We start from the raw sequence: 24,808 nt of genomic DNA on the forward strand, positions 1-24,808 counted from the left end.
TGGTTTTTTTTTATTAAGAAAAAGCAACCGTGAAATATTTAAGTTTTTTTATTCTTCCATTTACACTTGTAAAGCTGTTTTACTTTTTAAGATCATGGGTATGATGGTAAATCATGAATTTGTATTTTATCACTGGATAGGCCTTGTTGGATTAACTGTATATTTTTCATGCAACACACCGTGCTTCGTCAACATTTTACACAATTACAAGTTTATTTTCTTTTGGAAATATTACACAACAAGTTTAGGGCGCACGCACCTCACACAACACCAAAAAAGTACTCATCAACAAGACCAGCGCATTTAAATTTAGAATATCATTCATATTATATCAAGCATCAAAGCAAGAGTGTGGAACGCTCTTCTTATTGAATATAAATATTTTCCAAGAAAAATATAATTTACACAACGAGGCGACCTCGCACCAGATGAAGCAAAAATACAAACCCAATATCTTGCTCCTCTTACAATGACTAGATTTATACAAACGCCAATAGTTCTTGGCTTCCTTCCCAGGAAAAATTCACATGTAATGTTGCTAACGTTGGTTTTGGGTCTTAGTACGTAATATTTTATTTAGAAGTGTGGCTTATTCAGTTTATTAGAAATGGAGATAGTGGGAAAGACTTGCGAGTGCGTATAAGTTGCCAGCATCAGCATTTCTGGAAGAATATTGCTCATAATATATGTCATACTCTCTTTTAATCTTGTGTGCAAGTCTATACATCAGAGATATTATTAAATTTCTCCTCTCCATATTTACACACCGAAAAAGTTGTTGAGTTAAATCTCAACCATACAACAAAATCTTACTTTGCTTCTAGTGAAGTCTGCAAACTAAATGCAAATTCTCGTCAGCTATGATGAGAATTGTCTTGGACAAATATTTTCAGCAGCAGTCAATTATTATCCCAAAAATACGGAATACTTTTATCTAATATTGGTAGCAAGAAAGTTTGAAATTCACTATGAATGTCTCCTCTAGGAGTATTTTCCTTTTGCAACAATTCTCATCTCTCCCCCACCAAAATTACATTTATTCTCACTTTTTCAGTATTTCATTTCATTTTTTCTATGATTTCATCAAGTTAGTTTGGTATGCTTTTTCAAAGATAATTTACTACTTTTCGGTGAGATCAGAGCAATCTAATTAATTCAAGCCTGCCTAATAAGCACACACTGTCTTTGTTTTTTAGATCAAAAAATATATACTTTTTTGTAACACTTTTTTCCAAACAGAGGCAATGGGAAAAATATAACATTTCTTCCACAACATCACACAATCACCTTAGAACTTTAGGAATCGGAAAGTTTATAGTCGTAACAAAAACTGCGAAATTCAAAGTACATGCGCGCGTCAGTCAAATTCTTCTTGGCAAGACGACTTTACGTTCAACTCGAGTGATGCGCTGGGCTGTCGTTCAGGGAGCTTTCCACCGCTTTGGTCAGGTTGACCCTGGTTGTCGACGCGTCAGTTGAGGAGCCCACCGAATCCTCGTTGGCCACCAGGGGCTGCTGCTGCACGAGCTCGAGGGTTGGGCGGAGTTTGATGGCGTCTTCGTAGGTGGGCAGCTCGCAGACCAGACTCTCGTAATCAGGTGGCTTGCTCTGCAAGGTCGGACTCAAGGGCAAACTGATGATGTGCACCGACGGCGGCTGACCTCCGTAAAGACTGCTGCCCTCTTCGCGTCCGATTGTGTTCAGCTCGCACTGCAACCACACATGGAAATTTATGAATTATTTATCGGTGCGTAGAAACATTCAGACGCAATTCGTTCCTATCTTGATTTGAATTTGCATTAATTAAAAATTCGTGCCACATCAGCAAAATAGTCTGAGGATATTTACAAAGTGAATTATTTAAAGGGACTTGGAGTATTAAAGCTACCAATTTTCAAAGCAAAAGAAAAAACACAAGATTAAGTTGTTTAAAAAAAATACATTAAAGCCTAATTTTAAATAACATCTAACGTTAATTCGAGCCAACAAATAATACTACTTCAAATGTGTGAAAATAAATTTGTTAGACTTGGTAATGTCAGTGCATTGACCTTTTTGCTCTAAGCGTAGATATGGCTCCTATAATAGTAATAGATATCTATACCAATATATATAAGACCAAGAAAATCTGATTCCAAAAATTCCATCTAGAAATCTTTGAATAGTTGGTGGTTAATTTTTAGACAGCTATTTAATAGATTCCAGAATCAAATACAAAAAAATTGCTATGAAATTCGTCATTTTCCTCATCAGTTGTCAAAATTTTGCATAGAAAAACATTTGACTCTTCATATTTCTTATTCTCCTATGTAACCATTAATATTTTTTGTTTTATTAGAGGTCCCTTTTATTTTTGACCTGTTCTTGCTCTTAATTTCTTTATATTGTTACAATCACTTGTAATAGAGGCAACGGCAAAATTGGCAAACACGTAAAAGCTATTTTTGGGTCGGATTGCCTCTATTACAAGTGATTGTAACAATATGTTATATTTATTGACAAAAGCAGGAATGGTCAAGAAATGGGTCAAAATATCAAAATTACATTCTAAAAAGTTGACTTCTTGTCAAAAAAGACTATCAATAAAATTTCGAAGTCTATACACCACAGAGATTTAGTAATTATGTTTTTTTGTGCTTGGATACCCTTTCACTTTTTAATTTTATTAGAGTGCGCGGTTTGATCGTGAAAATATTATTATTTGCATCAAAATCTTTTAAAAAATAGGCCATGGCTTATTAGATGTGGTTTATACGGTTACAGCTAGCTTTGATATTGATATAATCAATAAATTAAGAAAAACTAATTTGTATATTACAGATTTCATGAAATATCGTAACTCCACTTCTTTCCAGTTTTTGTCACACATTGACAGTTTCAAAAGGAAAAATCGGTCGTAATCTGCTCTTGACTTGTATGACAAAAACGCCCTTGTTCAGACTTTTTAACGCATGCTTCATTGTTAGTTACACACATTTGCCAATCTCCAGAACAGACGCAATGAATGAATTGCGTATGCCGACTGTTCATTAAATATACGCACTGGCTGGCATTTATATATGCACTGCGTACGAATTTTGAAATTATTTATTTTCGGGTTTACGGTGTTTGGAGAACCGGCAATGCTGGGTCAGGTCAAGTTGTTCTCCGTGCAGACACACATGCCGCCGCTATTTGCAATAGCCGCGGCGCGCGCAACGTCTGGGTGAAATGGAAAGTGAGCTATTAAACAATCAAACGGCGAGCACCGCGTGCACGGGCATAAATGTAAATCCACTTTTTTAAAGTGCTCCGGCCGATATATTCGCGCAGGTGAGTGCGCGCGAGATCGCTGCTGCACAACCCTGACCTACAAAGCAGGTCGTGCCGCTGCTGCTCGTTCTTCATACGAATTATAACTGCATAAATTAAAGGCATCTGCACAAAGGACAGACGCGATTCTTTATTAATTATCACACGCGCGCACGCCTCTGATTAAAACAAACGATTCAGCGCGCGCGTGCAGAATTTCCAATTTCCATTGCAATAACAGCCGCTGTTGAGCAATTCGACTCGTTTAACTTTTGTTTCGCGTTTGCGGGTCAAGTGTGCGCTGTTGAGAAATTAATTGTTGGGCACCGCCATCAGCAGCCGGCGTTTTCGTGTAAATGCCGTTGCATCAAGAACGCACCACAGAGTGCCACACTGCACACACTATATATGCGTCCGGCGCAACTCTATTTTCAGCTACTTTGATTGACAGTCAACTCAAGAGAAGGTCTGCTTTCTATTTCGGAAGCCGGGAGTGTAAAGCGATGACAAAAGGGCCTGCAGTTTTTTCAGAATGATTTCAACATAGAGATCTGGTGCACGCGATATAGAGTGCAATTAAGAAGCATGTTAGATAATGGAGTGGTCGAAGAATTTTCACTTTCATCTGTGGTGTCTGTGAAAAAAATTTAGTTGCATTTCTTCCTTCGTTTGTTTTCATAATGATGGCTATGTAAATTATCGAAAGAGTATATTTTTGAGGAAATACTCGACTATTTGCAGACAGTTTATTTGTGCAACATAGCTAATTTATACGGTTTATTGACTGTTTTATACATACTTAAGCCTAAAATAGCATTTTCTGGCCAAAATATCTTTCATTTCCTTCTTTATTTCAAGGAGCACAATTTTCTGGAAGATTTTTGCACCAGAACCACATTTTTTGATACTGAATCTCGATTTTTGTGCAAAACAAAGCTCATTAAAACATTTTCTACTAACAATCAGCATGCATAGAAAAAGCAGTGGGATTTTCTCTGCCATTTTCTTATTTAAATCTAACTTTTTTGAATCTAAAATGGCTTTTCCATTAATTATTTGCACTCTTTAAAAATCAACCAAATTAAGTTGTTTCCATTAATTTCTTTCCTTTATTTTTATTCCAGGAGATTATTTATTTTTTCGCTTTATGCAAAAAACTGAATTCCATTGAAAATGTGGCAAAAAATATTTTGTAACTGCGAAATTCCAATTTGAGCAAGAGATACCAAAAGCAATGCAAAATATGCTGCTTGCAAGGGCTTATATTAGTCGATTCAGACGGATTTGGTAGTTCTAAACGCTACTATGTACGTGTGGTTAAAAAGGCTTTCAACGATTCAGGATCATTTGATGATGGTCCCATATGACGATTGAAAGCTGAGAAAAAAGACCAATCGTTTAAATTTCACAGCTCTAATCATAATATATTATGAAAACTATCATCAGTTTGTATTTGTCCATTTAACAATTTCATTTTTAATATAACTATTTGACTTGCATTCAAAAATTTAATTGGTGGTCTCGAAAATTGTTAGGAAGCAATTCATAAACAAACCTCTGATAGAAACCACAAGAAATTCGGACCAGCCAATAATTAGAGATAGACAACAAGCCAATGGGGAATAGCCCCAAAAACACTATATTAGAAGACTAATTGCGTGCACAGCCTTCGCCTGTTTCTACAGAAAACAAGGCCGTTCCGTTTCCAAAGATTGTGATCCCAACAACGCGACACTCGCGATGGAAACGCAATTTTTCGAAGATGCCATGTTAATTATCCGAGGAAGGGAAGGTCAACGAGCGCAGCAGCGAGCACCAGAGAGAAATGAGATTGCCTTCATCCCGATCAAGGTCGCTCTAAAAGAGATCAATAGATTCCACAAGTGGCGAAATCAGCGGAATGTTGATGCCAGGGAAAAAGCCCAGCATCCGCATCTGTGCTCTGCACCAAGGGAGATATGAAAATATTTACTCCTGGGATTCTGGCTTCTGATTTATATTGGCAAGAGCATCCAGAACGTTTCCTGTGCGGAGACAAGGACTAAACATCCGCAATGTTTGTTTTGTTATTGAGTGAATCGATGGACCGAAGTTTTGCAAAAGAAATTAAGGAAGCAAAAATAAAAAAGTGGCGGATGAAGAAAGTCTCTTCCTGTACCCAGTAAAAGCTAATTTATTTTTGTAAAAAGAAACAAGCTAATATAGGAAGAACAACCAAAAATATTTTAAAAAAAGATTATTAAAACAAACAAGCTTGTAACTTTCCATCATAAGTTGAGCTTGAGCTGTTTAAAAATGTACCTAAATCGTTTTTGCAGTTTTCTGCTAGAATTTGTTTGTCCGTTCTAACCATATGTGTTAATTTGATGTATTTAAATTTTGTAACTATGACAGTAGGAATAAACAAATTAAAAAAATATATATTTTAGGTTTCAATTCAATTTAAAAGTCGGTATCAAAGTTGAAACTATTAAAGCACCTAATTTGAAATTGAAATTTGACACATTGACTGACTGACCAGTTAATCCTACAAAATAGGTATGTGCCAAGAAGGTTAATAAGGTACATTTGAGGGCAAAATTAGCTTGCGCGTATTTTGACTCTACTTAATAAGGCATATTGACATTAGAAACTTTGTTATACCGTGTAATACCACACTCATAGCTGCATTCTTCTCTTTTGCAAAAAAATATGAACACTGCATTCGTTTAAACCTTGTGCCATTTTTTGCGTAAATTTATATAACCTCTGCAAAACAAGCCGTTGTGCGCATGCTTTGCGTGCACTTGCAATGTGAGAATCCAAGCCATGTTTGGGGGTCGTGTACGGGCTGGTTTGCGCCTATGTTTGATTCTCTTGCATTGCAATGACGAACCCATCCAGATTTGGGAGCATTGCGAAAGCTTTCCGATGCGCTACTTGCTGGTTTGCACCTTTCCAGCATGCGTGAATTAATTTCACAGGATGAATGTCTAGCGTTTCAATAAAAGACCCCGGTGCAGGGCAGTAACACGAGCTGGTCTTTTTCTGGACTGGGCTTCCTTGAATGAGACCCGTGCGGCCATGTTATTTTTTCGCGATTTCATTAGGACACAAAGTTTTTGCAACTTGTTCGCCCATCTCAAAAGAGGTAAACCGATACAAAATTTAACAGGTGAAATATCTGCAGGCGTTTATTTTAAATCAATTGATTTTTTCTAAAAATATTCTTCCTCGTGTAAATAAAATTTTACAAAATGGATCAGTATTAAAAAATGAATTAAAAGTGGACGGAAACTCACGCTGCTGAGGTCAGTGGCGTGCTGTCCCGCGGTGCCGGCACTTGAGCGTCCCAACCAGCGGCACATAGCGGCGCAAATGAGCAGGGCGCCGGCCACGATGCAGCCGACTCCGATGTAGCGCATCGGCTCTACGTAGGCCTGTGCAAGGCCGAGCCAGTTGAACAGGGCGCCCATGCAAAGCAGGATGAGGCCCACCCTGTACGGCTTTTGGCTAGCCTGGTAATTGTGCTGCTGCTGCAAGTATTCTGCCTCGAGGAAGGCTGCGTTGTCCGTCACCAGCCGCGCCCCGGTACAGCCCGACCGGCTGCAGCCCAACGCCGGACACTCTTGCTGCGGCATCTGCAACAAGAGGGGCACAACACGTCAGACAAATTTTTATTCACATAGCGAGATCTCTTGTACTGTTTATCCACTTGAAACTACTATTTAAAAAATTTAAGATGTAGAGAATGTGCTAATAGTTTAGTTTCAGCTAGTGAAGTCCGGACACATGCTTAGATTCAAAAAGTCTGAAAATTCATATTTTTAATTTTTATATGTAAGTTAATTAACAATTTAGAATGCAAAATAGCAAAATAAATTAAAGGAATCTAGTAAAAAAGGATCAATTATAAAAAATAATTATTTCCAGCCCTCTGAAACTGATTTACGAGAGAATGAATTCCTGTTTCCCACTTGGAACGAATAGCTTTGCAGGTGATTAATTAAAGGCGAGAAATTATTTTTGCGCCTTTATCGCCGTTCTTCCGCTCGATTTATTTTTACTCGCCAATGCTTAAATTTACTACACCGTTACATGCTGCCGCATTTTCCAAACTGTGTCTGCGTTTTAACATGCAAATTTTGTGGTGAACACGCTCCAGAAAAAAATTGCAGTGTGAAGTGGAGTAATGATCAGGTGCCGTTTTTTACAATTATGCGATAAGCGGTCCATGAGTCTGATTGAAAGCGGAAACCAATTGTGCCTGCCTGCCTGTCTGCCATAGATAATTTTTTAATCTGCTCTGGAGCAAGACACTTCCTAAATTTAGAAAGAACAGGTTTTTGGCTGCTTATAACAAATGTGTCCCATTCTTTTTTTATGACTCTTGGTGTGCTTGTAAAAAGTTTTTTATGCTTGGCCAATTACATACTGATTATACAATTTTATAAATTTAAAATTAATTGATAAACTATTGTTTTTATTTAAATGCAATACACATTTCGACGCGGAAGTTCAATATAATATTTCATTTAAAGTAAAAGAAACACAAGTTTTTTTGTTATCAATACTTCAAACCCCCAGGTTGAACATTTATACTGGTTGTATAAAACTGCGTAGGAAGAAAATAAACAAGATTTATTTGAACTGTCTCAGGCTGGTTTTTATGCAATTTAGGTAGCACATTGGGCGATATGAGAGCAACGTAAAACAGGCGCGAGACTCAATAAAGAGGAAAAAGGTCGACGGTTATTGCTTTTAGGTCGACTCGAACTTCTGTTGTGCAAACCGAATAAGTGCAAAGATGCTCTCGCAGGTCACGTATGTGTGTTCGCGAAATGAGGCAATACACCAGGCAGACGAGGGAGAGATAAACGAGAAAGTATGTGTATGCAGTGTGTTCAGCATTTGCGCCATCGAAACAAAAAGACATTGCCTACGCGCTGGCTAAATTTAAGGAAAAATTTGCTATCGCGGCTTTGACCGAGCTGGCGGATGAAGGGTAACCAGCAATCGCCAGGAAGTTACGTAAATTATGGTAGCCAGCGAAAGTTAAAATTATCACAGCACAGAAGTATTACTTCCGGAGCAAATTTACATGAGAAGGAACCCTTCTCACCACATTTATCAACCCTGTTAATGGTGCACCACAGATTAAAAATTGAAACGTTAGAAAATGGTGACTAATTTAGCTCATTTATATTTGAAAGTCAAATTTAAAATTATATGTTCCACGCATAATTCTCGGTCAAACCATTTAAATCATACGTAAATTGAATTTCTTCGATCAGGTAGCGGCGGATATTTGAGGGCAGTTTCGTTTATCTGATCGCCCGAGTAGACCGAAACATTATTTACAAATGTAAAACGCATATTTATGGATTGACCGAAATTTGGGAATTTTCCAAATAAATGTTCGTGATTAAGCAAAGGAACTGGCCAGCCGTTGTGCGCGGGGTTAATATTTGCGAAAAATCCGCACACATGAAGCTTTTGATAAAACAGCCGGCAGCAAATTTTCAAATTTCATTTCGGAGCGTATTGTCTGTCGTGATGCTCGAGCGTTTTGTTCACTTTGAAGTGGGCAGTGGGCAGAAATGAGAACGAGCATGCATGCAGGCCCATTACATAGCGTTTGGCCAAATGGTGTGCAAACAATCTGAGCTCCGGCGGCGGTTCCGCGATGGTCGGTCTGCACTAATGCAAATTCCGGCCAAGCGAATGAGAGTAATCTGCTGCCAGGCCGTGATGATTACACTGCACACTTACAGTTTGGCGCAAATTACGCTTTTGATTCAACTCTGCTGGCTCGAAACGGGCTTGTATGATGTTCACGGAGGCCGCACCACACCACACTGACGCTCAGCTTGCAAACAGCTGCGCGGTGCCCACATCGATTTGCCGCGAGACGGTTAAAAAGTCGGTGGTGATTACTCAGTACTTCCTTTAAATAATGTATTTTAACTCTTTCCAAAATTTGAAAGTCACTTATTTGAAAGTATGACTAAAATAATTACTTTTAACATGTATTTTTGGTCAGACTAACAACAAGGTTAAGCCCTGACGGTCCATGCCCTTTTGCATTGCAGAAGGCATTGCCCAAAAATGTTTTGTAAATAAAAACAATTTTATAATCTTATTAGTTTTTTAACACTGGCAGTTTCTTTAAATAGATTGATATTTTTATAACTAAGGTTTTGGCAGTTTTGGGATCATTTTAAAGGAATATTTAGATGTTTTAGAAGAAGATTTTAATGACATACTATACTTCTAAATTTTTATTTTGAGGAAAAGCAATTGCATATTTTTATTTAAAAAATCCAATTTCCTATTGTCTGCCTAAATTTGAACGTTCCTTAATTACCAATTCACAAGAAAAATTAGTTGAGAAAAACTTGAAATCTTGGTATAAGTTGAACTGTTGGTAAAGTTCACTTAAATATTTACCTAGATTTGATGCGGGACTCTTCTTTCAAAACGTAACCATCTCAACCGTATCACTTTGATAACGTAGCTTTCCCTAAATTTTACATCAGATTGAACAGGGCAATAACTTTTGGCTATCCTAAAACAATTTGCAAAGCGTCAATTGCGTGGCAAAAACTAATCAGTGGGGCAATCGAAACTCTCTCCAACCGATATCCAATCCATTTCAATTTTCAATAGCCTCAAGACAAGGTTTTCTCAATTACAACGATCAAATGTCCAGTCGGCAACGTCACGATAGCAGCGCGTCCATTTTGCTGCAAAACATTTTAATGACAACGGCGTTGCCATTGAATCTCGGCTGGACAAGTGTGCGAGGCCGCTTCTGCAGAGGTGCAGCAGGCGAATGCACGCGCTCTTTGTTACATTTCCCCGAGTCATCCAGCAAAGCGAAGCGAAGCAAGTGGTCGGCCTCACTACACTTGCTGCGCCAGTTCGGAAGGTCAATGCCGAGAAAACGTGAATTATCATTCCTGCGGTGCGAGATGATTAATGAACTTTTTAATGCAGCTGCTGTGCTCTAGTCCTTGTTCTTTCAAACACACTTGAGAGCAAAATAAAGGCGCACACAAAGCGGCGGCAATGACCGTGCATGGTGCTCAAATTAAGGAAGTGCGTTGTTGGTAATTTTGCTTTGCTTTTGCAATTAGTTTTCTGGTTAGCGCAAAAATTTTCGTCGCCTTTTCATGATGATTTTAAACAAAGCAGACTATTGTGTTCGACAGCGTCTAGGTGAGGCGGAAACGTGAGATTTGCAGCCTTGCTGTTCGCACGACTTGTGACTTTTCACTCTGCCAAATAAAAATCCAGCCTCTTTAAACGGGGACTGCTGATTTGAAAGTGCGCCCGAATCGGAATCAACGCGTTCAAAACTTGTCGAGCTGATTATGCCGACCATCCAAATTGGAGAAGAATTTTGTAATAGCTATAAGCATGTTGCCGAAGTTGCACTCTGAAATACCCAGTCATCAAAAGGAAACGATTTTAATTAATACGATTCACAGCTCATTGCAAAAGCGAGCTTCCCGATAAACGTGTTTCCGTTTGAAAGTTGCTTTTGATTTTGTTCGTGGAGGTTCAAGCCTCATCGAAGGCAATGCGTCTCAGGTTAGAGGTCGTTTTCACTCGCAGGATGACTGTTTTTGCATTGAGATTGCTAACATGATTGTTTGCTTCGTTTGAATAGCATGAAATGCGATATTTACAAATGTTGCGCCTGTATAAAGCGAAAGAAAATCAAGCAAACATTGACATTGAGTGCGATTCACTTTGTTGAATACCAAAATAAATGCTTCAATGCAAAATTAAGGTCGAATTCAGTAATTCCAAATAATCCGCCCGGAATTGAATAAGCACGAACGCTTGATGCATTGTGCAAACTTCGCACATCATTGAACAGGAAATTCGCAAGCGAGGTCTGAAATCCACCACAATTTCAAAGCAGTGCGCGCGTGTTGAGCAAAATCAGAGTGTAAAACACATTAATCAGAAATTGTTCTCACGTGCGCGAATACCAGAGTATTATTGCACTGATTGATCGATCTTGGCTCGGGAGTCTGAGAAAAGAAAAGCAGGCGGCTCCCTTGCGAGCGAGCAAGTTGGTTTGTCGAGCCAAGAGTTGCGTCGTCCTGAACCCGAGGTAAACGCACGTGCAGAAAATAATATGCACCGCAACTCAGAGAATTAAGTTGCGCCGGCGTGCGTGCGATTCGCAAGAAAAGTGAGCGAGCGCGCGCTTTGGCCTAATTTCGGCACCCGCCCAATTACATAGCCGACAATCAAACTCACATAATATACGGACAAGCGCCGTGCACTTTCTCCGCTCTTTTTGTTCATCGAGAGTGTGTGTATGTGTGTGGATACAAAGAAGATCTGATCAGAAGACGGAGGATCCTATAATAGCATAAAAATTAGATTGCGTCCAAACGAACACGACTCTACTTTGTTATATTTTAAGTGCTTTGCTTCCCGCTGCGCCTAATTATTATGCAGTGCATGAGCATTTCCGCTACATCTCCTTCTACTTCCGGTCAGTAAAAATGATTAAAGTTTGGCAACCTTCTTCAAGTCTAAAAATACCCATTTTGTTAAAACTGCACTAAATAAGATATATTTTGATATTTATTAATTTTTTTAAAAGAGCCAAATTAAATTGTCTATAGTATATCACAGAGGACTTGATTAAAATTCTTTCAACCAAGCCCAAATATATCTGTTAGTTTGTGCTGTAAAAAACAAAAAACAAATCTGGATTATTTTCCGAGGCTCTTATTGAAAATTCCAAATAAATCATATTTTATTTTATGAAAACGCTCCTATTCGCAAAAAAAGCCATTTTAATTAAAAATGCTGGCAGATGAGCAATAAATATTCCAAAGCCTTTTTAGCACTGCGAGCTGCAAGTGCCTTTTGCAAAAAACGGCTCTTAAAAAAGAATCGCACACGCAGCTCCCAGGATTATACAATTAAACTTTCCGCGCACACTCGCACCACACATTTGCGAGCGCAGGAAAAAAGCGGAAAAGTTCGTCCCTCGCCGAACTTGTCCTCCGAGAATCCGCGTTTCAGTTAGACGAAACTTTTTAATTAACACAAAGGACTTTTGCGTCGCTTTTCGCATGGCAAAACGAGAGAGAAATTACACCGTCGGGAGCGTGATGCGCGGAAAATATTCAAAAGGGCGTTGCTGTGAAAATAGAAGGAGTAGAAGAAGAAGAAGAAGTCCGAACTGGCGTGATTGATTGGGCGAAGTTGAGCATCAACAAACAAACTCTAGCCTGAGTCGGCCGGCGAACGCTTTTCTCCAATTTGTTCAGTTCATCGCCAAGGTGCTGAAGCATCTTTACGAACTGCTGCTTTTTTTCGTTTCGCCACTTCAACTCCAGGGAGGCAGCGTGTTTGTCTTTCACCAGCAACTGCCTGATTTGTTTTTGTTTGATTTTTGCCCACGTCACATCGGAATTTTTTACCTGGGCGCAAAAACCCGCACACCAGACATGAGATGAAGGTTTCCTATTTTGTATTTACAACGCGCGCTTCTGCAGCGTCACTTCTCTCTTTTCATCTCCGCCAACGTCGACGGTTTATAGTCGAAGGCGAGATGATTTTTCTGTGGTGGTAAGCTGTTCTTAATTGGTGCACGCGACACGAGTTGAAGGACATCGTCGGTGCGTAGGCCTTTTGCTTGGTTTTGGCTCTTCTTAATTTCACGAGATTGTGTGAGGCTGTCGTAAAAAGATGGAGCAATTTCTTCCCGAGGCTTTTCAAGCGTCGTAAAAATGGAATTGGATTTTTATATGACATTTGTCACACGCAAATTTAATTTGAAATTTACATTTCTCCACGTCCGAGAAATTTCCAGAGGCAACTCATTTTCTCAAAAGCATAGTTGATGAAAATGGAAGTGTTCTTCCCTTTTTCCTCCATTAGGGAATATTAACACTGAAGAGTTGTTTTGTACATGATGTGAGTTATGGTGACTGAAATAATCTTTCCTCTTCAATACGGGGAAAATCAAGAAGGACGTCCTTTTGACCGGCAAGTGAGTGGTTGCGTATTTTAACTTAAATTGGTTGAAGTATATTTCTCGGTTTTTAGGCTTCTTTATTTCTGCCACGGCAAAAAAATTTTAAACACATTTTCTTAACACGACATTATAAGAGGGCACAAGACTATAAACCGAAAATCCTGGAATTTTAATTTAAAATTTGTTACACTCATCCGCAAAAGTGATCGATTTTAATTTAAAATAGTTTGCAACTACATTCACAGCTGGCATGTTCAACAGATATTGCGATTTTCTTAATCAACAATGGAAACTATAATTAGCGCTTTAATGGCGTAGCTGGCGGTCAGAGTGCAGTTTGCGCGTTCGCCAAAGAGCGAGCGTCTCAGGTCTCGGCGCGAGGATGAAAGTTGTAGTCGGCTCGAGTCAAGGTTGTTATACCTCGGCTCGTGAGTCGTGTGCATTTAGGTGACGTAAGTGCGGTCACCCATGCGGTAATCGCACGCGGCAGACTTCTCATCTTGCTTAATTGTAGTCTATCGCGGTTTTGTGTTTTGCCCCTTTCGACTGCTGCAAGCACAACACCAAACCACCAATTTTTTGACCTGAAACCTCAATTTCGAATCTGTTCATATGGAAATGCACAGTTAGTTATGGTCTTGTTACCTGGAAACAAGTATCAATTACTGTTTCAAATTAACAGGTTAGACTAAAATTATAAACCTACTCACGCAAATTTATATTGTACTGCTAAATTTAATTTTCTTGTTGATAGTAATATTACACTCAGTTTTCATTGTTCAATAATGAGCTATTCCAAATATGATGCTTCTTTCAATTCTCATTTAAATCGAAATTATTCATTTTATTGCAAAATTATCAAAATAATTATATTCCTAGTGAATAATATTTCCTGATTATCTGTTGATTATATATAACTCATTATTTGATCGAAAAGAAAATTTAATTTAGATTTGAAAACCTTGCATATTTCCAATTTCTGCTAGTATCGTACAGCCTGGCCGAAACCGCGAGCTGTAAACATTTCAAAACTGCTCTATAGAAAGTTTGACCGGCTTTTGTTTATGCCCAAACTGACCTTCACCTGCTGCTTTTGGGCACAACGACATGTTTAATGATAGAATTGCTAAAAAGCTCATTTAGGCGTGTTCTTTCATTGAGTCTGCCAGTCGCGTATTGCTTTCAACAGACACTCGAGTTTTTCCTTTCCAAAATCGCAGCAGCAGCGTCATCACAAAGCATTTCGGGTAAATTTTCTGCCTCTTATTGTTGGGTGCTACTATTAATAGAATCGCATCTTCAATTTTGCGGAGGCGTGCACCTTTTGTAAATTGGAATCACAAGACTTTGCGGAAATATAAAACGAAAAAAATCTGTTAAAGACAGCCAAGCGTTAAATTTTTTATGCGTTTTCCTCGAAAGAGGCAGTGAATCGGTTCAATCATTGTGTAAACGAGGACGAGAAAAATCATTTAACTAATCAAACGAAAAAGAAAACCAAGATATATTCCATCAAAATATTCAAATCAGTTCGGCGAATCCATACCGCAAAAAAGCAAGCATTTTTGCACCAAGAATATTTTTCTTGGGTAACGATCACTTTTCCGCAAACACAATTGCTGGCACTGCCACGGAGTGAAGCAAAACTTTCTTGTATCAGCGCCAATGGGCAAACCAGCCCGCAAAAAGGGAGCCGCAAAGGAAACGAAAATGGCACAAACGTATGCCACGCGCGCGTTGACACAACTAGCGAGAGTGAAAATTATGCGTTTACATAACCGCAAGAGCAGAAGGAGTCAAGGCAAAGTCGAAAGAAAGTACTTCATCGGCGTGCCCCAAAACCGTTGGAACATTTACTTCTTTTAAAATAATTCCTGAGTTCACAATTAATAAAATATCAGTTGCTTGGCCGGATTATATCATTCCTGCGGTTGTTGCAAGATTCAAATTCAGGATAACAATGGCATATTTAGCGTATTTACGGGCACTACGGCATTTTTTATTGGAAAATAATCACGCCGAGACACTTGGAAAGATTTAGAATTTCGGGAGGAGAACTCACAGTGACGTAGGCGCAGTAAAAATCAGGCGCGGCCAAAATCGTCGTGAAACGCACTTTGCAGCAGGTGGTGGCCGAAAAAGGAAGAAATCGTGAGGGTGCCGGTGTTGGTGGTGGTTTTCTGGCTACCAAAGTGCCATCATCTGCAGCCTGCGAAAAGCCGGCACGATCGCGAGCGTCTGGCCGGCGGAGCAGGACTGACGGCTATGGCTGTTACACGCTGGCGCACCGAGAGGGCCTGGCTGGCATCGTGCGCGCCGCCAGAACCAACCTCCAAGGACTTTAGGGAGTAGGGGTCCGTGTTGTCGGTCGAGCCGGCACTCGCTTAAAGGGCACGCAAGGGTTTCTATACCGGGAAAAGATTGGCTCCACGAAGAGGAGACGGAAAATCGCAAACTAAGCATGGACTCAATTATCGGCACTTGACGGGAAAATGCGAATGCGTCGCACTTCAAAGCTTAAGAAGTGCCTAGTGCTTAGAGACTATGAATGATTATGATAGTTTTCAATTGTACTATTCCTTTTAAAGAATTACTCGTACGCAATTTGTTTGGTTCGATAATTCTTGTTTTGAAAATTGAACTCTAACGGTGTTGGTTCTGAAAAAAATAAATAATACCGAACAACAAAACAACAACTATGAATACTTTTTTAAAAATGAGTGTTTAACTCAAGCTACAGTTAAAAGCACGTGACAATTTACAGCAACTAGAATTTCTTTAAATGCGTACACAATCGTTTGCTTCCAATTTCACACAATATAATGGCTGTTCCTATTTGACAGCTAAACACAAATTTCCACTTCGGGTTTGTAGGAAATTCAGAGAGATGTCCACATTAAAATGTTTGCTCTAAGTTTTAAAAACAGAAGAGAATATTTTATAAGCACTCTAAAACTCCTGAGATACATTAAGGAGGTTGGTTATTCCAATTTTGTTCGGCTTTGATGACCTTGTGTCTTCACTTCCCTGGAAATTTGCACCTGCTTGAGTCGTGTTCAAATACGACGCAAACATCAAATAAATGAAGCACCACCCATATTAAGTAAAAACAACTGTCTTTTTCCACAAGCGCAAAATCTTGAGTATATTATAGTTTATAGTTGTTGTTTACAGTCGGTGAAGGGACCTCCACAGCATATTCATTTTATTTCTCTTTCGAACATCTTCATTTAACACTATTTTTTTAAATGGCAGAGTTGCATAATTTATAGTGTAACAGAAGAAGCGAGGAATTGCATTCGCAAACAGGAAACCTCGGTTTCTGATTGCAATGCTCGAATAAAAATACATTATTTCTCTTTGCCAGGAAAACTGAATGCGAGCTGCAAGGTAATGGTATCGTGCTGAGTATTCTCCTTGACGCTGCCTATAGGCGTCTGCTTTTGGCCAAGTAAAACTCGGTCGCAATACCATTACAAGAAGAAAAAACACGATGAAATAGCGTGCAGCAAGCTGCGAACATATCGTACGTAAGACACCAACGGTGTTGGTGCGTGGTGTTTTTTTTTTGCGTCAGCGCGAGTGCCAGGCAAGCAAAAATAAATTATTCGCTCACTTAAAAAACGGCGAGAGGAACATCAGTAATGGTTCGAAAGAAAAGTAACGCTCGCTCGTTCGAGATCAATATTTCTTCTTTGCCATCGTACGCGGCCGATTTCCTCGTCGGCTCGCGCGCACGGTGCGGATCGCCGTATATTTTAAGCATGTAGTGTGCCAAGCAAAATAAAAAGGGCCTCTCGCCCTACGTACACATAGCGCATGAGAGAGACCTGCTCTTGCTCTGCGCGAAACTTTTGGCATGTGCAAAGAAGACAAAAAGCAGACAGCAACCTCGAGCCCTGTGTGTCGGCTCGCTCGCCGCTTTAAAACAATATCCAGAGGTCGGGAAAGCAATCTTCAGTCTAAATGCAACGGCATTCGAATCAATTTGATGCCGACAGGGCTGCAGAGAAAAGATGTTTGCCGTCGCTTTTGTACGTATTTAACGCCAAGCACACGAAGAGGAAAACGCCGCCGGGCCGTGTAACGTGTTCTCGCTCGATACGCAGAGGCAGCGAGCGGCCAACTCGACTCGTTGCCAGGATAATTTAATTTTTGCCCCAACGATTTTCAAAGTCGAGAGTGTAATTTCGAAACACAATGGAAATTGCAGCGGAAAGTATGCAGCAATTTTGCAATTATCGCCAATTTCTGGGACGAGTGTAATTATACAGTTATTTCTGATTTACTTTGTGCACACATCGTAATTTCCACGGCAGCGAAGAGACTCGAAAACGTCCGCGATGCGAAACCACTAATGGAGCCAAGCAAGTCTTTTGCGACAGAATTTCAAAGGTTGCAGCGCGCTAATCTCGGCGAGTGAACGACTTTTGCAAGCTGCCAGTGCATAGCATTAATTTCGGAGAGTGCAACCAACTGTTGTTGAACGAATAACGTTATTTTCAGTGGCAGAAATCACGACATCAGGCGAAAGATGTGACGGGCGAAAAGAAGAAGAGTGATTTCACGAGGGAGCGTGAGCAGTAAAATTCCGTCGTAAACGTGGCCTTTTCATGTTGGCTCGTTGGCAAGCGAGAGATGCAAAATTGTGTCATATTCGCTCCCGAGCAAAACAGGCGCGGCGTTTAATGCCATTATAAAACCAAAACGCAGTGACAGGAAAACGCGCGCGACGTGCATGCTGGCGACTGGCGACTCCGCGACCAGTTGCACTCTCTTTGTGTGGATGTCAAACAAGCACTATTATGCATATAGAGGCTCAACCTTAAGTCTTTTCAAGGGCGCCGCAGATGATGTGTTTGTACGAGTGTGCATGTACACGCATATGTGATATAAATGTTGCTGAACGTAAACAAGAAACAAGTACTTAGCAATATTGCACTCGGACGGATTTTCCGCAGTCGACAGTGACGAGCAGATAAAAGGCCCGACAACGCGCACAACCATTTGTCTTTCCGATCGTTCGAGAAGCGTTTATATGGCAGACAATGGAATGTTAAAAAGAGCCGAGTCTACAGCAGCTGTGTGCTCTTGCGACTTTCGAGGGCGGTCGCAAAGGGCAGATGGAAATGACAACCGAGTGACTAATGACGCACAGATATGAGGAAGACACTTTTGCACACGCAAGATCTCTTTTATTGTAATTTATCTGACTGACAATTAGTCATACAAAAATTGTTTTCAGAAGAGATTTACCAGATTTAATATGGTGAAAACGGTTTAGAAACACGCTCCCTTCAAAATTTAATATTTTGTTTCAATTCATTATTTGTCAAATCACTGCCCATGGCAGAGGAACCATCTTTAAAATCAAATTCAATTTTTAATTTTGCTAAGCAGTTTTCCCATCAAAAAAGTTAAAATGGTTTAGAGCAAATTCAAAATTCAAACACGGAGGTTTTAATTTGTACAGTTGGCAATCTCCTGCAAATGTCCAAAAAAATTACTCAGGATTTCTCTTTTGAAAAAGTTACTATACACTTGAAGTGTAGAAACTATTTTTACCCAGATTCAATCAGCGTAAAAATACTCTGTTGATTACACGGCTCAGAGCAGGCCACTACGTCATGCTGGCGGAATTGACTTTGCGATATTTCCATTCTCCTTTTAGCAGAGGCAATATGCCACCTCTCGCTCTCCAGATTTCTATGGTGGCTTTCGTGAACATTTCTTTCTAAAAAAACATTTTTATTACAATAGTAAAGACCAAGTTTCAAAATAATGGCCACCCATAGATACATTTTTCCTAGTTGAACACAAGGAAAATGGAAAAAACGATTTCTCGCCGTCAGGGTTGCACAATCGTTTTTCCCAAAGACATGCATTGAATGGGAAATATAAATAATTGTCACTCACGTTTTGCTGAGCTGTCGTTGCCGGGTGACTGCGGTCCATTGAAGACGCAGAGGCAGCGTCGGTCTGGGGGGCACAGTCGACAGAGCACAGCATTTGCGCCGAGTAGCGTTCCCAAGACATATTTGCGTTTGTATTTTGCCCCGCGAATGTGTGACCAGTGAAAGTACTGATAAGTTGTCAAGTAGGGCTACGCATGTCGGTGGGGCGCACCAATTTTTTTTAGAACGCCGCTACTAACAATTAATTTAGAATATTACTTGACAATGGGAGGATGTGTATTTTAAGTGTATTCACTATTTGACACGGTGCGCGGATAAAATTGTCCTTGTTAAAGCTGACTGCTTGTGTGAATGTCACAATAACTAATATAAGTGGGGTTTCGACTCGATTTCAATATATAATCAATCAATCAATCAATCAATAGAAATCGCTCTTTAGAATCTGTACGCTAACACAGTCAATTCTGCACTGAGAAGAAAACTCGTCAGAACAAAACGGCTTGCGCAGAAAATAAAACCACATAGTGCTCCCCAAAAAGGAACAGAATGAAGCTTTTTCGTTGGTGTTTGACGTTCTTATTTTACTCAGGCAGGGGCGGCTCGTGCTGCGGCTGCTGGCCGTGGAGGTGCTGATGCAGGCCGGGAGGAGCGGGCGGCGCCGGGGGCGGCATGCCTCTGACAGCCTCCTCGTAGCTAGGGGGTGGCGTGATTGCGCGGGGCGGTTTGTACTCGGCAGGTCCGACGTAGACGCCGGCAGCAGCCAGCGACCTCAGCAGCTCGGCGTCGTGTAGGTCCACGGAGGATGAGCAGCTTGGCATGGATAAGTGGTGAGCGACGCCGCGTGGCGCCACTACACCGCCGCCGCGTCCTACCGCCGCCAACGACGTTTGGTACTCGCAATCAATGCCGCTTTCCACACCACTATTCTGCAAGTTGAGAGACAAAAATATATTTTAATTGCTTCTTTTTCCAACAAAATACTTCTTGCATGAGAAATTTAACAAGTAAGCCTTTTTAAAAGCAACTAAAAATATTAAATTTAATTTTCCTGCACTCCTCCAGAGCGATTTATTTTTACTGCCGTAAGAACAATAAATAGACGCAATCCTCCCGAAGATTCAAGATCAAACTTAAAACTCTGCAAGTATGGAGGCAAACAACTATCCAGATTGTTATTGGATTGCAATATTCAATATATATGTATAGATGATAATTTTATGACAGAACTTTCAACAAAAGTAAGCACGAGTTTTATTTCACCGCAAAGGGGCTTCACGAAATGAATTCTGCAGAGTGTCAAGGGTGTCAAGGATCGAATTAATTTGGAGGGCCGGCCTCTCTCTTTTTTGGTAGCTGTAAATTAATTAAGCTATGGATGTTTATGCAAACGCAAGACTGTTTCATAATTAATATCAATATTAAAACAAAGTTCACTGTAATCGCAATAGTTGCAATACGTATGAAATTGTGCTTTAACCACAGCGATTATTAGCGAACTAAGAAGAATGTTCAGAATAGAAATGAAACAATCAATTCTTTGTGAGATTGAGTCACATAATATCCAGTTCTAGAAACAAGGATTAGATTGGTTAATACCAGCAATAAGATGGCTGGTCAATTATTTGTATTTATAAGTTCAGCCAATTCTGAAGAATAATTGGCTGGTGCTTCACTGCTGCAATTTAATTTTATGGTATCACTCGAGCAAAAAATTAGTAAAATGTACAGGGATTAATTTTTATCTACCAATTACTGTACACTTCAACCTCTGGTTTGTGTCATTTTAATCTGTGTGCGATGTGCATCATTTTGTTTTTTCCAGAGAGATTCTTTTCGCTCTTTTGATCGCTTTGACTTGCTTTGACATATATATGCGCGTTACAACTTGACCAATATACGATGGCCGCGTCAAGCCACTTTAGAGCTGATCAAAGGTTTGCTTTGACTTTAGTCGATATACTTGCATACATATTATTATGATCCTTATACAAAGTTCTTAAGTGCTGGGCAAGAATCACGGTGGTGGAAGTGACTCTTTTTCGGAGCCTTTGGAGGACTACGCTACACATGTACATGTGTATACATACAAGAGATTGAGTGCGCGGCAGCGAAACATAGTTGAGGAAACTCGGATCGATCACCTGCGTTGCACAGCGGGTCAACAAGTCACATACTTTACAGGGAACTTGGCAGGTCACCTATCTCTCTCTCTCTCGCTCGTGTAATAAAGCAAATAATAATTTATGAATGAGGATGTTGGCGCGGGCTAAATAATGCACGCATCCCCGGCGTGCGTGTGCATGCTGGCAATAATCTGAATAAATTTGTGTAGAACCAGGGCAAAAAACGCCGGTGGGGCACAGAGAACATTTTTGAGAGTGTGCAGTGCACTTGAAAGTTCATAAATTGCGCCTCATTCGTGAGTGCGACAGCAATCTGCTTCACGAGTGAGGGCTGCGTGAGACGAATAAGAAGAATAATGTGTGTTATTATCGTTATCAGCGACGAGACCTTGCGTGCTGGGGCGCACGAACTCGTCGTGGAAACGCGAGGGTGCAATTAGGAAAATATTGAGTGCTGCGAAACAAAAGCATTTTTTTCGCGTCTCAGGGAGTCTAAATTAGCTGCCGAAGGAGAAACAGCGATCTAATGAGATCATTTGAAAATGAAAATGAAAGGGACGAACTTAATTATCATTCTTTTGCAGGAATATCAATGGGAAACAAAGTAGAAATAAATTGTCGAGATGCCATACAGCAATGTTTTTGTCTAAATGCCTTATAAAATTATATTCTCCAGGCGCTAGGTTCAATTTTTGTTTTTTAATAAAATCGATTTGAATCAATTGAACAATGGGACATTCCTCTAAAAATTTCATGTTTGATTCCCTGTATAGAAAATATATGATCGGGTATTAAAAAATTATCTTAATACGGCATATTTTTTCAATGTTCAGCCTATTTTTGTTCGCTTGTAAAATTAATAAAGTTTCATATTGATAAAAGAGAAAAACAACATTTCTGAGTGTTTCAAATAGATTTTTTTTAAGAGAACGTGCGTATAGTGCTTTCTGGCATAAACGCCCAGTGTGCCCATAACTTAACAAGTCAAGAGCCAGAAACTTGGCCATTAACGGTGCAGCGGTATCTCTTGGGCCGAAGAGGAAAGAGGACATTGTTCAGGTGGCAAGAGCAAACAGTCGACCCTGCCGAGTGGTAATATCGACTGCTGCTAAAGGGCAGACCCAAACCATGGAGCCAGGGCAGTTACATTTTTCCGTCTACTCACATGCATTTGGTGGCGTCGTCTGCTTGACGCACACCACATAAGGTACATCAGCAGGAAGGCCAGCAGGGACACGCTAGTCAGGGTGGCCAGGTACTGCACGCCGGCTACCTGCAACGCCTAAATAAAAAGAAAATGCAGAAAATACAACAATATTGAAAGCATCTCTTAAAAATAGGTTTAAGGAAATTTAAGGACACATTCCAACAGCTTTAATTTATAATTATGTTTCGCAAATGAAAAACAAGAACAAAATGACACGCCGGACTTTATTTTTGACGGTTGGGAACAAAAATTAAAACGCTTATATTATAAACTATTTAAGAATTTTTGAGTTAAAACTCAAATAAAATAAGAATAAGAGCACTCACCTGAACAAGACAGTAAGCCAGTCCAAGAACTGAAATGCCCGTGGCCATGGATTTGAGGGCCCAAGTCCTATTCTGCTGGGGGCCCAGTCCCCGCGATAACGAATTAGAGCCGACTGATTGTGTATCAGTTGGCTCTGGGGAGGGTGGCTCGGCCGTAGGGGGCGAACCCGGCGGCCCCGGAGTGGGCCGGTAGAACAGCATGATCGGAGCCGGCTCACACGTCCTGCGAATAAAGTCAAGAATGCCGGGGTGAGGTGTGCAATCCGAAATAAACGTGCTGTGTACAAGTTGGCTCCGTTGCGTGCGAATGTTTGAAAACAATCAAAAGGAATGGTGTTGAATTCTGCTCAAAATAGACGCTAACACAACTCCATGTTTTGCTTTTAGCTCTCTTTGTAGTCGAGCTTTCATAATGTTGAAAAATGTGGAGTTATGGACACTGCACGTGGTGACTTTCCCAATGACCCATGACGACATAACCAACTGTGGGGACGAGCCCAGTTTATTATTTAAAACCAAAAAAAAATTCATTTCATTTTTAGCGAATCCTCATTGCGATTAAACTGGTACGAGATGCGATTAAAAAAATCTCATAGTTTTATCATTGTCAGGAGCCATAATTTTACTTTCAAACCGTGCATCAAATTAGTTGTTGCAAATATCCTCAGCTTTTTAGCGTCGGGAGTAAAAACATAAACACGTCATGCCTTCCACGAAAGTTTACACGCACGTATCTTTCCTTGATGGGTTCAGCCGAAATCGAGGCAATATCTGTCACCTAGGCCGCGGCAGCCGCCACTGCAGCACACATTTCCACGGGCATCTGGCGTTTTTCATCCGGGACGGCCCAGAACAGGATGTGTATTATGACGTGCCGCGTAAGCTCAAAAATATAAATTACACAAAGGCACGTGTACATGTAGTGCAATGCCGCCGCCGCAGCAGAAATGTATACACATATATACATATGTATTTATGTTCCAAGGGCCCGCAAGTTGCAACTCAAAAGGGAAATGACCATTTTTTACGCCAGCTTAATTCAAGTGGTGCAATTTTTTCCAACCCCCAAAGGCAGCTGGTGCATTCATCAAATGCGCGCTGGGCGCCTGTTAAAAAAAGCAGGAACTCTTGAGTACGGCACTTAACCCACTTTTGCAGCGCGCAATCTCAACCTTGTGCAGCAGAAGCAGCGGCTGTGCAGTATTTATTTATTTGCAAAACGCGCGGCGAGGAGTAGTTATTCCCGGAAAACGTGCACCGGATCCGCGCTGGTACGTGTGCGGGGGGCGGTGTGGGTGCATGGTTGCGTGCGAGGCACACTAAACAAGCAATCAGTCACTCACCGAGAGGAGGCCTACGGTGCTGCTGGAGCCAGGAACGGCGGACGCATGCCAAGTCGGCCTGGCGCTATTGTCGCAAAGGGTCCGTCCTGTCAAACGCTGGCCGACGCACAATCGCTCGGCCGCCCTCCTTCATTCATGGTGACCGAAAAACATGGCCGCGCGCTTGGTTGGTGCGCCCCGCGAGAGCTCGCCCTGCCTGCGCGCTCGCTGCTTGCTCCTCGCTCGTCTCTTTTCTCTTCTCTCTCTCGCTCGCCACCAGCTGCTCTCCCGACCCGCAGACGGGTCCATTTTGCGGGGGATCTTGCCTCCTCCACCCGCCGCGCGCACTCTTTGTCACCCCCGACCGACAGACACACTGAACCAGTTTCTCCCCGCGTCGTGCGTAACTGTTGCACCGTTGAGCGCACACACACACACACACACATACATACACACACTCACCCCCTCGGTGTGATAAGGGGGCGATTATTGCTGTGAGGATGGGGTGGATTCTGTATTTCATTGATGCGTTTTTTAAGAGCCGCCCTTTTGTCGGCGAATTAATGCTCCTTTGTTCCGATTTCACGCCATATGCGGATAAGGCGCAAGTAATGAGCCGCGATTGTTTGA

At 40.8% G+C, this 24,808-nt stretch overlaps 2 protein-coding genes across 5 annotated transcripts; both read right to left on the minus strand.

Annotated features, from left to right (window-relative positions):
* Window positions 1-30: 30 nt before the first annotated feature.
* On the minus strand, window positions 31-19,758 carry LOC135944298 (uncharacterized). Of its 3 annotated transcripts, none has more exons than XM_065491145.1 (3): window positions 19,202-19,758; window positions 6,573-6,911; window positions 31-1,710 (listed from the first exon to the last, which is right to left on the minus strand). In XM_065491145.1, exons 1-3 carry the CDS (start codon window positions 19,319-19,321, stop codon window positions 1,393-1,395), a joined length of 777 nt encoding a protein of 258 aa, XP_065347217.1. In that variant the 5' UTR covers window positions 19,322-19,758; the 3' UTR covers window positions 31-1,392. The 3 variants fall into 3 exon arrangements, with proteins under 3 accessions (XP_065347217.1, XP_065347218.1, XP_065347220.1); XM_065491146.1 differs by lacking the exon at window positions 19,202-19,758 and adding an exon at window positions 15,348-15,804; XM_065491148.1 differs by lacking the exon at window positions 19,202-19,758 and adding an exon at window positions 9,043-9,129.
* LOC135944299 (uncharacterized) lies at window positions 19,459-24,702 on the minus strand. Of its 2 annotated transcripts, none has more exons than XM_065491149.1 (4): window positions 24,200-24,702; window positions 22,857-23,079; window positions 22,489-22,605; window positions 19,459-20,126 (listed from the first exon to the last, which is right to left on the minus strand). In XM_065491149.1, the coding sequence occupies exons 2-4, from the start codon at window positions 23,055-23,057 to the stop codon at window positions 19,782-19,784; spliced, it is 663 nt and encodes a 220-aa protein (XP_065347221.1). In that variant the 5' UTR covers window positions 23,058-23,079; window positions 24,200-24,702; the 3' UTR covers window positions 19,459-19,781. The 2 variants fall into 2 exon arrangements, with proteins under 2 accessions (XP_065347221.1, XP_065347222.1); XM_065491150.1 differs by lacking the exon at window positions 24,200-24,702 and adding an exon at window positions 23,587-23,745.
* Between the last annotated feature and the right edge of the window lie 106 nt (window positions 24,703-24,808).

The sequence above is a fragment of the Cloeon dipterum genome, chromosome 4, assembly GCF_949628265.1.
Source record: "Cloeon dipterum chromosome 4, ieCloDipt1.1, whole genome shotgun sequence".
Classification (NCBI taxonomy): Eukaryota; Metazoa; Arthropoda; class Insecta; order Ephemeroptera; family Baetidae; genus Cloeon; species Cloeon dipterum.